Source organism: Ascaphus truei, chromosome 18, assembly GCF_040206685.1.
Source record: "Ascaphus truei isolate aAscTru1 chromosome 18, aAscTru1.hap1, whole genome shotgun sequence".
NCBI lineage: Eukaryota > Metazoa > Chordata > Amphibia > Anura > Ascaphidae > Ascaphus > Ascaphus truei.
This window is the reverse complement of record NC_134500.1, coordinates 27,900,161-27,916,114: the sequence shown is the minus strand read 5'-3', so window position 1 is coordinate 27,916,114 and position 15,954 is coordinate 27,900,161. Positions and strand designations below refer to the sequence as shown.

The window sequence follows — 15,954 nt, the reverse complement described above, 5'->3', positions numbered from 1 at the left end:
TAACACATACTGCGTGTATGTCACGTTACGGTAACACATACTGCGTGTATGTCACGTTACGGTAACACATACTGCGTGTATGTCACTTAACGGTAACACATACTGCGTGTATGTCACGTAACGGTAACACACTGCATGTATGTCACGTAACGGTAACACATGCTGCGTGTATGTCACATAACGGTAACACATACTGCGTGTATGTCACGTTACGGTAACACATACTGCGTGTATGTCACATAACGGTAACACATACTGCGTGTATGTCACGTTACGGTAACACATACTGCGTGTATGTCACGTAACGGTAACACATACTGCGTGTATGTCACATAACGGTAACACATACTGCGTGTATGTCACATAACGGTAACACATACTGCGTGTATGTCACGTTACGGTAACACATACTGCGTGTATGTCACGTTACGGTAACACATACTGCGTGTATGTCACATAACGGTAACACATACTGCGTGTATGTCACGTTACGGTAACACATACTGCGTGTATGTCACATAACGGTAACACATACTGCGTGTATGTCACATAACGGTAACACATACTGCGTGTATGTCACATAACGGTAACACATACTGCGTGTATGTCACGTTACGGTAACACATACTGCGTGTATGTCACGTTACGGTAACACATACTGCGTGTATGTCACGTTACGGTAACACATACTGCGTGTATGTCACATAACGGTAACACATACTGCGTGTATGTCACGTTACGGTAACACATACTGCGTGTATGTCACGTTACGGTAACACATACTGCGTGTATGTCACGTTACGGTAACACATACTGCGTGTATGTCACGTAACGGTAACACATACTGCGTGTATGTCACGTAACGGTAACACATACTGCGTGTGTCACGTTACGGTAACACATACTGCGTGTATGTCACGTTACGGTAACACATACTGCGTGTATGTCACATAACGGTAACACATGCTGCGTGTATGTCACATAACGGTAACACATGCTGCGTGTATGTCACATAACGGTAACACATACTGCGTGTATGTCACGTTACGGTAACACATACTGCGTGTATGTCACGTTACGGTAACACATACTGCGTGTATGTCACGTTACGGTAACACATACTGCGTGTATGTCACATAACGGTAACACATACTGCGTGTATGTCACGTTACGGTAACACATACTGCGTGTATGTCACATAACGGTAACACATACTGCGTGTATGTCACGTTACGGTAACACATACTGCGTGTGTCACGTTACGGTAACACATACTGCGTGTATGTCACGTTACGGTAACACATACTGCGTGTATGTCACGTTACGGTAACACATACTGCGTGTATGTCACATAACGGTAACACATACTGCGTGTATGTCACATAACGGTAACACATACTGCGTGTATGTCACGTTACGGTAACACATACTGCGTGTATGTCACGTTACGGTAACACATACTGCGTGTATGTCACGTTACGGTAACACATACTGCGTGTATGTCACGTAACGGTAACACATACTGCGTGTATGTCACGTAACGGTAACACATACTGCGTGTGTCACGTTACGGTAACACATACTGCGTGTATGTCACGTTACGGTAACACATACTGCGTGTATGTCACATAACGGTAACACATGCTGCGTGTATGTCACATAACGGTAACACATGCTGCGTGTATGTCACATAACGGTAACACATACTGCGTGTATGTCACGTTACGGTAACACATACTGCGTGTATGTCACGTTACGGTAACACATACTGCGTGTATGTCACGTTACGGTAACACATACTGCGTGTATGTCACGTAACGGTAACACATACTGCGTGTATGTCACGTTACGGTAACACATACTGCGTGTATGTCACATAACGGTAACACATACTGCGTGTATGTCACGTTACGGTAACACATACTGCGTGTGTCACGTTACGGTAACACATACTGCGTGTATGTCACGTTACGGTAACACATACTGCGTGTATGTCACGTTACGGTAACACATACTGCGTGTATGTCACATAACGGTAACACATACTGCGTGTATGTCACATAACGGTAACACATACTGCGTGTATGTCACGTTACGGTAACACATACTGCGTGTATGTCACGTTACGGTAACACATACTGCGTGTATGTCACGTTACGGTAACACATACTGCGTGTATGTCACGTAACGGTAACACATACTGCGTGTATGTCACATAACGGTAACACATGCTGCGTGTATGTCACGTTACGGTAACACATACTGCGTGTATGTCACGTTACGGTAACACATACTGCGTGTATGTCACATAACGGTAACACATACTGCGTGTATGTCACGTTACGGTAACACATACTGCGTGTATGTCACGTAACGGTAACACATACTGCGTGTATGTCACATAACGGTAACACATGCTGCGTGTATGTCACGTTACGGTAACACATACTGCGTGTATGTCTCGTTACGGTAACACATACTGCGTGTATGTCACATAACGGTAACACATACTGCGTGTATGTCACGTTACGGTAACACATACTGCGTGTATGTCACGTTACGGTAACACATACTGCGTGTATGTCACGTTACGGTAACACATACTGCGTGTATGTCACGTTACGGTAACACATGCTGCGTGTATGTCACATAACGGTAACACATACTGCGTGTATGTCACGTTACGGTAACACATACTGCGTGTATGTCACATAACGGTAACACATACTGCGTGTATGTCACGTTACGGTAACACATACTGCGTGTATGTCACATAACGGTAACACATACTGCGTGTATGTCACATAACGGTAACACATACTGCGTGTATGTCACGTTACGGTAACACATACTGCGTGTATGTCACGTTACGGTAACACATGCTGCGTGTATGTCACATAACGGTAACACATACTGCGTGTATGTCACGTTACGGTAACACATACTGCGTGTATGTCACATAACGGTAACACATGCTGCGTGTATGTCACGTTACGGTAACACATACTGCGTGTATGTCACATAACGGTAACACATACTGCGTGTATGTCACGTTACGGTAACACATACTGCGTGTATGTCACATAACGGTAACACATACTGCGTGTATGTCACGTTACGGTAACACATACTGCGTGTATGTCACGTTACGGTAACACATACTGCGTGTATGTCACATAACGGTAACACATACTGCGTGTATGTCACGTTACGGTAACACATACTGCGTGTATGTCACATAACGGTAACACATGCTGCGTGTATGTCACGTTACGGTAACACATACTGCGTGTATGTCACATAACGGTAACACATGCTGCGTGTATGTCACATAACGGTAACACATACTGCGTGTATGTCACATAACGGTAACACATACTGCGTGTATGTCACATAACGGTAACACATACTGCGTGTATGTCACATAACGGTAACACATACTGCGTGTATGTCACGTTACGGTAACACATACTGCGTGTATGTCACGTTACGGTAACACATACTGCGTGTATGTCACGTTACGGTAACACATACTGCGTGTATGTCACGTTACGGTAACACATACTGCGTGTATGTCACATAACGGTAACACATACTGCGTGTATGTCACGTAACGGTAACACATACTGCGTGTGTCACGTTACGGTAACACATACTGCGTGTATGTCACGTTACGGTAACACATACTGCGTGTATGTCACGTTACGGTAACACATACTGCGTGTATGTCACGTTACGGTAACACATACTGCGTGTATGTCACATAACGGTAACACATACTGCGTGTATGTCACGTTACGGTAACACATACTGCGTGTATGTCACGTTACGGTAACACATACTGCGTGTATGTCACATAACGGTAACACATACTGCGTGTATGTCACGTTACGGTAACACACTGCATGTATGTCACATAACGGTAACACATACTGCGTGTATGTCACGTAACGGTAACACATACTGCGTGTATGTCACGTTACGGTAACACATACTGCGTGTATGTCACATAACGGTAACACATACTGCGTGTATGTCACATAACGGTAACACATACTGCGTGTATGTCACGTTACGGTAACACATACTGCGTGTATGTCACATAACGGTAACACATACTGCGTGTATGTCACGTTACGGTAACACATACTGCGTGTATGTCACATAACGGTAACACATGCTGCGTGTATGTCACATAACGGTAACACATACTGCGTGTATGTCACATAACGGTAACACATACTGCGTGTATGTCACATAACGGTAACACATACTGCGTGTATGTCACATAACGGTAACACATACTGCGTGTATGTCACGTTACGGTAACACATACTGCGTGTATGTCACGTTACGGTAACACATACTGCGTGTATGTCACGTTACGGTAACACATACTGCGTGTATGTCACGTTACGGTAACACATACTGCGTGTATGTCACATAACGGTAACACATACTGCGTGTATGTCACGTAACGGTAACACATACTGCGTGTGTCACGTTACGGTAACACATACTGCGTGTATGTCACGTTACGGTAACACATACTGCGTGTATGTCACGTTACGGTAACACATACTGCGTGTATGTCACGTTACGGTAACACATACTGCGTGTATGTCACATAACGGTAACACATACTGCGTGTATGTCACGTTACGGTAACACATACTGCGTGTATGTCACGTTACGGTAACACATACTGCGTGTATGTCACATAACGGTAACACATACTGCGTGTATGTCACGTTACGGTAACACACTGCATGTATGTCACATAACGGTAACACATACTGCGTGTATGTCACGTAACGGTAACACATACTGCGTGTATGTCACGTTACGGTAACACATACTGCGTGTATGTCACATAACGGTAACACATACTGCGTGTATGTCACATAACGGTAACACATACTGCGTGTATGTCACGTTACGGTAACACATACTGCGTGTATGTCACATAACGGTAACACATACTGCGTGTATGTCACGTTACGGTAACACATACTGCGTGTATGTCACATAACGGTAACACATACTGCGTGTATGTCACGTTACGGTAACACATACTGCGTGTATGTCACGTTACGGTAACACATACTGCGTGTATGTCACATAACGGTAACACATACTGCGTGTATGTCACGTTACGGTAACACATACTGCGTGTATGTCACATAACGGTAACACATACTGCGTGTATGTCACATAACGGTAACACATACTGCGTGTATGTCACATAACGGTAACACATGCTGCGTGTATGTCACGTTACGGTAACACATGCTGCGTGTATGTCACATAACGGTAACACATACTGCGTGTATGTCACATAACGGTAACACATACTGCGTGTATGTCACATAACGGTAACACATACTGCGTGTATGTCACATAACGGTAACACATACTGCGTGTATGTCACGTTACGGTAACACATACTGCGTGTATGTCACGTTACGGTAACACATACTGCGTGTATGTCACGTTACGGTAACACATGCTGCGTGTATGTCACGTTACGGTAACACATACTGCGTGTATGTCACATAACGGTAACACATACTGCGTGTATGTCACGTTACGGTAACACATACTGCGTGTATGTCACATAACGGTAACACATACTGCGTGTATGTCACATAACGGTAACACATACTGCGTGTATGTCACATAACGGTAACACATGCTGCGTGTATGTCACGTTACGGTAACACATGCTGCGTGTATGTCACATAACGGTAACACATACTGCGTGTATGTCACATAACGGTAACACATACTGCGTGTATGTCACATAACGGTAACACATACTGCGTGTATGTCACATAACGGTAACACATACTGCGTGTATGTCACGTAACGGTAACACATACTGCGTGTATGTCACATAACGGTAACACATACTGCGTGTATGTCACGTTACGGTAACACATACTGCGTGTATGTCACATAACGGTAACACATACTGCGTGTATGTCACATAACGGTAACACATACTGCGTGTATGTCACATAACGGTAACACATACTGCGTGTATGTCACATAACGGTAACACATGCTGCGTGTATGTCACGTTACGGTAACACATGCTGCGTGTATGTCACGTAACGGTAACACATACTGCGTGTATGTCACGTTACGGTAACACATACTGCGTGTATGTCACGTAACGGTAACACATACTGCGTGTATGTCACGTAACGGTAACACACTGCATGTATGTCACGTAACGGTAACACACTGCATGTATGTCACATAACGGTAACACATACTGCATGTATGTCACGTAACGGTAACACACTGCATGTATGTCACATAACGGTAACACATACTGCGTGTATGTCACGTAACGGTAACACACTGCATGTATGTCACGTTACGGTAACACATACTGCGTGTATGTCTCGTTACGGTAACACATACTGCGTGTATGTCACATAACGGTAACACATACTGCGTGTATGTCACATAACGGTAACACATACTGCGTGTATGTCACGTTACGGTAACACATACTGCGTGTATGTCACGTTACGGTAACACACTGCATGTATGTCACATAACGGTAACACATGCTGCGTGTATGTCACGTTACGGTAACACATACTGCGTGTATGTCACATAACGGTAACACATACTGCGTGTATGTCACATAACGGTAACACATACTGCGTGTATGTCACGTAACGGTAACACATACTGCGTGTATGTCACATAACGGTAACACATACTGCGTGTATGTCACGTAACGGTAACACATACTGCGTGTATGTCACGTAACGGTAACACATACTGCGTGTATGTCACGTTACGGTAACACATACTGCGTGTATGTCACGTTACGGTAACACATACTGCGTGTATGTCACGTTACGGTAACACATACTGCGTGTATGTCACGTTACGGTAACACATACTGCGTGTATGTCACATAACGGTAACACATACTGCGTGTATGTCACGTTACGGTAACACATACTGCGTGTATGTCACGTTACGGTAACACATACTGCGTGTGTCACGTTACGGTAACACATACTGCGTGTATGTCACATAACGGTAACACATACTGCGTGTATGTCACGTTACGGTAACACATACTGCGTGTATGTCACGTTACGGTAACACATACTGCGTGTATGTCACGTTACGGTAACACATACTGCGTGTGTCACGTTACGGTAACACATACTGCGTGTATGTCACATAACGGTAACACATACTGCGTGTATGTCACATAACGGTAACACATACTGCGTGTATGTCACGTTACGGTAACACATACTGCGTGTATGTCACGTTACGGTAACACATACTGCGTGTATGTCACATAACGGTAACACATACTGCGTGTGTCACGTTACGGTAACACATACTGCGTGTATGTCACGTTACGGTAACACATACTGCGTGTATGTCACGTTACGGTAACACATACTGCGTGTATGTCACGTAACGGTAACACATACTGCGTGTATGTCACGTTACGGTAACACATACTGCGTGTATGTCACATAACGGTAACACATACTGCGTGTGTCACATAACGGTAACACATACTGCGTGTGTCACATAACGGTAACACATACTGCGTGTATGTCACGTAACGGTAACACATACTGCGTGTATGTCACGTTACGGTAACACATACTGCGTGTATGTCACGTAACGGTAACACATACTGCGTGTATGTCACGTTACGGTAACACATACTGCGTGTATGTCACGTAACGGTAACACATACTGCGTGTATGTCACATAACGGTAACACATACTGCGTGTATGTCACGTTACGGTAACACATACTGCGTGTATGTCACATAACGGTAACACATACTGCGTGTATGTCTCGTTACGGTAACACATACTGCGTGTATGTCACATAACGGTAACACATGCTGCGTGTATGTCACATAACGGTAACACATACTGCGTGTATGTCACATAACGGTAACACATACTGCGTGTATGTCACATAACGGTAACACATGCTGCGTGTATGTCACATAACGGTAACACATACTGCGTGTATGTCACATAACGGTAACACATACTGCGTGTATGTCACATAACGGTAACACATACTGCGTGTATGTCACGTTACGGTAACACATACTGCGTGTATGTCACGTTACGGTAACACATACTGCGTGTATGTCACGTTACGGTAACACATACTGCGTGTATGTCACATAACGGTAACACATACTGCGTGTATGTCACATAACGGTAACACATACTGCGTGTATGTCACGTAACGGTAACACATACTGCGTGTATGTCACGTTACGGTAACACATACTGCGTGTATGTCACGTTACGGTAACACATACTGCGTGTATGTCACATAACGGTAACACATACTGCGTGTATGTCACGTAACGGTAACACATACTGCGTGTATGTCACGTTACGGTAACACATACTGCGTGTATGTCACGTTACGGTAACACATACTGCGTGTATGTCACATAACGGTAACACATACTGCGTGTATGTCACATAACGGTAACACACTGCATGTATGTCACATAACGGTAACACATACTGCGTGTATGTCACGTTACGGTAACACATACTGCGTGTATGTCACATAACGGTAACACATACTGCGTGTATGTCACGTTACGGTAACATACTGCGTGTATGTCACATAACGGTAACACATACTGCGTGTATGTCACGTTACGGTAAGAGTTACTGACCTAGCTATGGCAGGTCACGTGACAGTCCGAGGGCCACCGAGTTGGTTAGTTACATAGTTACATAGTAGATGAGGTTGAAAAAAGACGAATGTCCATCATGTTCAACCTATGCTAAATTTAGACAACAGATACTTTATCCGATATCTATACTTACTTATTGATCCAGAGGAAGGCAAACATAAAACCCCAGTGTCATATCATCCAATGATATCTCATAAGGGAAAAAATAAATTCCTTCCTGACTCCAAGAATTGGCAATCGGATTAATCCCCGGATCAACATCCTTCCCATATATACTTATTTGCTATATCCCTGTATATCTTTCCTTTCTAACAAGATGTCCAACCTTTTTTGAACAAATCTATTGTATCTGCCATCACAGTCTCCATGGGTAATGAATCCCACACTGTAACTGCCCTTACTGCAAAGAACCCTTTCCTTTGTTTCTGGGGAAATCTCCTTTCCTCCAACCTTGGTTGTATTCGTGAAACCGCTTCAGCCAATCGGAGAGCTGGGTTTCCCTACAACGAGGTCTGGCCGAAAGCGAGCTTCCCCATTGGCTGACTCGCGACACAAAGTGACCCTTCTGCCTCTCCCCAGCCGTGAAGTTCGGGCGCATGTCCAAGAAGCAGAGGGACAGCCTGTACGCCGAGGTTCAGAAGCACCGTATGCAGCAGCAACGCGACCACCAGCAGCAGCCGGGCGAGGCGGAGCCGCTGACGCCCGCCGCCTACGGCCTCACTCCCAACGGGCTGACCGAGCTGGGGGGTTACATGGAGGGGCACACGCCCAACGGGGACAAGACAGAGTCAGCGGTCAGCAGCTTCTACCTGGACATCCAGCCCTCCCCGGACCAGTCTGGGTTGGACGTCAACGGCATCAAACCGGAGCCGCTGTGCGACTACACGCCGGCGTCCTTCTTCCCGTACTGCTCCTTCACCAACGGCGACACCTCCCCGACTGTTTCCATGGCGGAGCTTGGTAAGCTTTGGGGGGGCCCCCAAGCGGGAGTAGACTTTTAGGGATCCCTTAAGTGCCTAGACAACCCAGCCTTGTTACCTACAAACTTGTCTTCTCACCGCTCATCAGGAACTCAATGAGACGGGCTTATTCTGCAGCTTATTGTTGGGTATCCCTATTTTTCTGCAGTGACCCCCCCCCCCCCCACAAAGACGCAGGTGAAGGTTTAAATCATTTCAGGGTCTTGGTGGACACGTGGGTTTGTCAAGGGTCCTACAAGTTGTCTAGTTTGAGGGCAGGGGTGTCCATCGTTGAGGGCGTCGGGAGTACCAGAGATAGATCTGGATGGTCCTAGCGATGTCCGTTGATTAACTGGCTTATCAGCTGTCGTCCCGGAAAATGCCAGGGCCAACCACCCTCAAATATACAAATGACCCATGTGTGAGATCCGCAGCATGCTCATTGTTTTGGTATGGTCCGTTGCCCGGCTTCTCCTGACTCTCGCTCGCTCTCTCCCGGCCTCGTACACAGAACATCTTGCACAGAACATCTCCAAGTCCCACATGGAGACGTGCCAGTACTTACGGGACGAGCTCCAGCAACTTACGTGGCAGAGCTTCCTGCAGGAGGAGATCGAAAGCTACCAGAGCAAGGTACGGGGGGCAAGGGGAGGCACGATGCCACGTCCTGGGGGGACCACTGCAGGTCTACCACCGAGGCGGGCTCTCGTCACACAGAGATGCTACGTATCCACATGTGCTTGTACTGCGCTACGGCTCATAGTAACTTAGTGGTGCCATGTCACTGGGGGCCGGACGGCAGCGGGACGTGTTCTTTGGCATAGCTCCGTTTAGTAACTGTGGCCCCTTTTTGTCCTTTATGAAAAGGCGCCAGCCCAAATAAGTGGAACAATACCCGTTAATTTGTGCGGTTGCCGCGTAATATAACACTATTGTTGGACACTTCCTTATTTTGGAGCGCTCGGCTGTTTATTCTGCGTACGGTGTAGAGTGGAGGCCAGCAGCGCAGTGTGGAGCATAGATTAATGTAACCGGGATAAAAGCAAAGATTTGGCGGCTTTTGGGTCTCTGGGAATTAATGACTAGCTGTCATTTCTCTGACAGTGGGAGTATTTGAGGCACGTGTTTCCTTTCCCCTTACCTCCCCTCCCAACCCCCCCGTCCTTATCACAGAGACAATAAAGATAAAGGGAGGGGGAGAGAGGGGGCTTTGCCTGTGCAAACTCTTGTTGAACACACAGACGTCAGACACATGGGAGCAGCGCGAGGAAATCAGCCCCCTCCCAAGTCTCAGCTCCCCGTGTTCCTATAATAACTTTAATAAGGATTTAATCATACTTATAGGGGGCAGATTTGAGGGAAAGGCGCCAGACCGAGATGTGACCCCTTAACCCTGTCACTGCCATTAGTACACTTTGCCCCTTGGAGGGATTGAACTCTTAAACACATATCTACCTCTCGTTGGGGCAGTTAGCGGGCTGTCGGGGCAGTTAGCGGGCTGTCGGGGCAGTAAGAGGCTGACATCCCTCGCCTGTTCTGTAACATTCACTGATTGCAGGAAAATATTTTGTCAGCTCTTTGTTGCCCCTAAAGGAATAAACGGGAATTGCTATCTATCTACAGTATATCACATAATGCATAGAGGAATATTGTAATTACAGGTGTGTGTGTGGGGGGGGGAGAGGGGGCGCGTGTTTGTAATGGTTTATATACGCGGAGAAGCTGAAACACACACGCACTGACGCTCGTGTGTGTGGGGGGGAGAGGGGGGGCGCGTGTTTGTAATGGTTTATATACGCGGAGAAGCTGATACACACTCGCACTGACGCTCGAGTGTGTGTGGGGGGGAGAGGGGGCGCGTGTGTGTAATGGTTTATATACGCGGAGAAGCTGATACACACACGCACTGACGCTCGTGTGTGTGTGGGGGGGGAGAGGGGAGCGTGTGTTTAATGGTTTATATACGCGGAGAAGCTGATACACACACGCACTGACGCTCGTGTGTGTGTGGGGGGAGAGGGGAGCGTGTGTGTGTTTAATGGTTTATATACGCGGAGAAGCTGATACACACGCACTGACGCTCGTGTGTGTGTGGGGGGGAGAGGGGAGCGTGTGTGTGTTTAATGGTGTATATACGCGGAGAAGCTGATACACACACGCACTGACGCTCGTGTGTGTGTGGGGGGGAGAGGGGAGCGTGTCTGTGTTTAATGGTTTATATACGCGGAGAAGCTGATACACACACGCACTGACGCTCGTGTGTGTGTGGGGGGGAGAGGGGAGCGTGTGTATGTTTAATGGTTTATATACGCGGAGAAGCTGATACACACACGCACTGACGCTCGTGTGTGTGTGGGGGGGAGAGGGGAGCGTGTGTGTGTTTAATGGTTTATATACGCGGAGAAGCTGATATACACACGCACTGACGCTCGTGTGTGTGTGGGGGGGAGAGGGGAGCGTGTGTGTTTAATGGTTTATATACGCGGAGAAGCTGATACACACACGCACTGACACTCGTGTGTAGGGTGGTGGGGGAGAGGGGAGCGTGTGTGTGTTTAATGGTTTATATACGCGGAGAAGCTGATACACACACGCACTGACGCTCGTGTGTGTGTGGGGGGGGAGAGGGGAGCGTGTGTGTGTTTAATGGTTTATATACGCGGAGAAGCTGATACACACACGCACTGACGCTCGTGTGTGGGGTGGTGGGGGAGGCACTTTCCCCAGGCACAGATACCTGGGGGGGGGGGTAGATTTGTGGCATGGGTGTGTGAATATTTGCCGTGTAGTTGACGTGTTTCCGTGTGCCTCTCCCTGTACAGCAGCGTGAGGTCATGTGGCAGCTGTGTGCCGTGAAGGTCACAGAAGCGATTCAGTACGTGGTGGAATTCGCCAAACGCATCGACGGTTTCATGGAGCTGTGTCAGAACGATCAGATCGTGCTGCTCAAAGCAGGTGAGGGGTCCATGGTATCCCACCCGGCACTATCTGAGCCGCGGGGGGGGGGGGCATATCCCATCCAGGCACTCTCTGAGCGAGCGGCGGTCCGTGTTACCCGGCACTACTGATACACACATGTACACACTGATACACACAGGTATAGAGGCGTGCACACACTGACACACACATATACATGCTGGTACACACACACACACACACGTACTGACGCACAGACGCTGATACACACACACATTGATATACAGACGCACCGATACACACACACATTGATATACAGACGCACCGATATACACACACACATTGATATACAGACGCACCGATATACACACACACATTGATATACAGACGCACCGATATACACACACACATTGATATACAGACGCACTGATATACACACAAACATTGATATACACACACACATTGATATACAGACGCACCGATATACACACACACATTGATATACACACACACATTGATATACAGACGCACCGATATACACACACACATTGATATACAGACGCTGATACACACACACATTGATATACAGACGCACCGATATACACACACACATTGATATACAGACGCACTGATATACACACACACATTGATATACAGACGCACCGATATACACACACACATTGATATACAGACGCACCGATATACACACACACATTGATATACAGACGCACCGATATACACAAAAACATTGATATACAGACGCTGATACACACACACATTGATATACAGACGCAGATACACACACACATTGATATACAGACGCTGATACACACACACATTGATATACAGACGCACCGATATACACACACACATTGCTATACAGACGCACCGATATACAGACGCACTGATATACACACACACATTGATATACACACACACATTGATATACAGACGCACCGATATACACACACACATTGATATACACACACGTACTTAGGTGTGCACACACTGACACACACATATACATGCTGGTACACACACACACGTACTGACGCACAGACGCTGATACACACACACATTGATATACAGACGCACTGATATACACACACGTACTTAGGTGTGCACACACGCTGATGAACACATACACGTAATGATGCTCATGCGGACACACTGGTGCACACGCACACGTACTGACACGCAGACGTTGATACTGACACACATACTTACTGGCTCTCTACACGCCTACATGCAGCTACACGCGCTGGTGCACACACATACGCTCACACCCTGCTGCGTGCCTCTCTGCAGGGGGTCTGGGGGGTATGTAGTGGGGTTTGGGGGTACATAGAGGGGTTGTAGAAGGGTATATAGAGGTGTGTAAAGGGGTATTGGGGGTATATAGCAGTATGTAGAAGGGTATATAGAGGTGTGTAAAGGGTATTGGGGGTATATAGCAGTATGTAGAAGGGTATATAGAGGTGTGTAAAGGGGTATTGGGGGTATATAGCAGTATGTAGAAGGGTATATAGAGGTGTGTAAAGGGGTATTGGGGGTATATAGCAGTATATAGAGGTGTGTAAGGGGGTATTGGGGGTATATAGCAGTATGTAGAAGGGTATATAGAGGTGTGTAAAGGGGTATTGGGGGTATATAGCAGTATGTAGAGGGGTATATAGAGGTGTGTAAGGGGGTATTGGGGGTATATAGCAGTATGTAGAAGGGTATATAGAGGTGTGTAAAGGGGTATTGGGGTATATAGCTGGCAGCTCTGCGTATAAGGAGGTCTCCGGGACTGACCTTTTCCCCTCTCTGTCCCTGCAGGCTCACTCGAGGTTGTGTTTATCCGGATGTGCCGCGCGTTCGACTCGCAGAATAACACGGTGTATTTCGATGGCAAATACGCGGGGATAGAAGTGTTCAAAGCTTTGGGTGAGTCCGGCCTTCCCCCCCTCACCGTGTCCGACCCTCACCGTGTCCGACCCTCCCCCCCTCACCGTGTCCGACCCTCCCCCCTCACCGTGTCCGACCCTCCCCCCCTCACCGTGTCCGACCCTCCCCCCCTCACCGTGTCCGACCCTCACCGTGTCCGACCCTCCCCCCCTCACCGTGTCCGACCCTCCCCCCTCACCGTGTCCGACCCTCCCCCCCTCACCGTGTCCGACCCTCCCCCCTCACCGTGTCCGACCCTCCCCCCTCACCGTGTCCGACCCTCCCCCCCTCACCGTGTCCGACCCTCCCCCCTCACCGTGTCCGACCCTCCCCCCCTCACCGTGCCCGACCCTCCCCCCCTCACCGTGTCCGACCCTCCCCCCTCACCGTGTCCGACCTTCCCCCCCCCCTCACCGTGCCCGACCCTCCCCCCTCACCGTGTCCCGGCCTTCCCCCCCCTCACCGTGTCCGACCCTCCCCCCCTCACCGTGCCCGACCCTCCCCCCTCACCGTGTCCGACCCTCCCCCCTCACCGTGTCCGAACCTCCCCCCCTCACCGTGTCCGACCCTCCCCCCTCACCGTGTCCGACCCTCCCCCCTCACCGTGCCCGACCCTCCCCCCTCACCGTGCCCGACCCTCCCCCCTCACCGTGCCCGACCCTCCCCCCCTCACCGTGTCCGACCCTCCCCCCTCACCGTGTCCGGCCTTCCCCCCCCTCACCGTGTCCAACCCTCCCCCCCTCACCGTGTCCGACCTCCCCTCACCGTGTCCGACCCTCCCCCCTCACCGTGTCCGGCCTTCCCCCCCCCTCACCGTGTCCGACCCTCCCCCCCTCACCGTGTCCGACCCTCCCCCCCCTCACCGTGTCCAACCCTCCCCCCCCTCACCGTGTCCGACCATCCCCCCCCCCCTCACCGTGTCCGACCCTCCCCCCCCCTCACCGTGTCCGACCCTCCCCCCTCACCGTGTCCGGCCTTCCCCCCCCTCACCGTGTCCGACCCTCCCCCCTCACCGTGTCCGACCCTCCCCCCCTCACCGTGCCCGACCCTCCCCCCTCACCGTGCCCGACCCTCCCCCCCTTACCGTGCCCGACCCTCCCCCCCTCACCGTGTCCGGCCTTCCCCCCCCCTCACCGTGTCCGGCCTTCCCCCCCCTCACCGTGTCCGACCCTCCCCCCCTCACCGTGCCCGACCCTCCCCCCCTCACCGTACCCGACCCTCCCCCCTCACCGTGTCCGGCCTTCCCCCCCCTCACCGTGTCCGACCCTCCCCCCCTCACCGTGTCCAACCCTCCCCCCTCACCGTGTCCGACCCTCCCCCCTCACCGTGTCCAACCCTCCCCCCCTCACCGTGTCCGACCCTCCCCCCTCACCGTGTCCGACCCTCCCCCCCTCACCGTGCCCGACCCTCCCCCC

At 49.2% G+C, this 15,954-nt stretch overlaps 1 protein-coding gene across 1 annotated transcript in view; it reads left to right on the top strand.

Annotated features, from left to right (window-relative positions):
* The window catches only part of LOC142469192 (nuclear receptor ROR-alpha A-like), a 344,736-nt gene that overhangs the window by 279,680 nt on the left and 49,102 nt on the right, over window positions 1–15,954 (top strand). Inside the window, 4 exon segments of the mRNA XM_075576155.1 lie at window positions 9,315–9,695; window positions 10,206–10,327; window positions 12,517–12,649; window positions 14,432–14,539. Coding sequence (XP_075432270.1) covers window positions 9,315–9,695; window positions 10,206–10,327; window positions 12,517–12,649; window positions 14,432–14,539 — 744 coding nt within the window.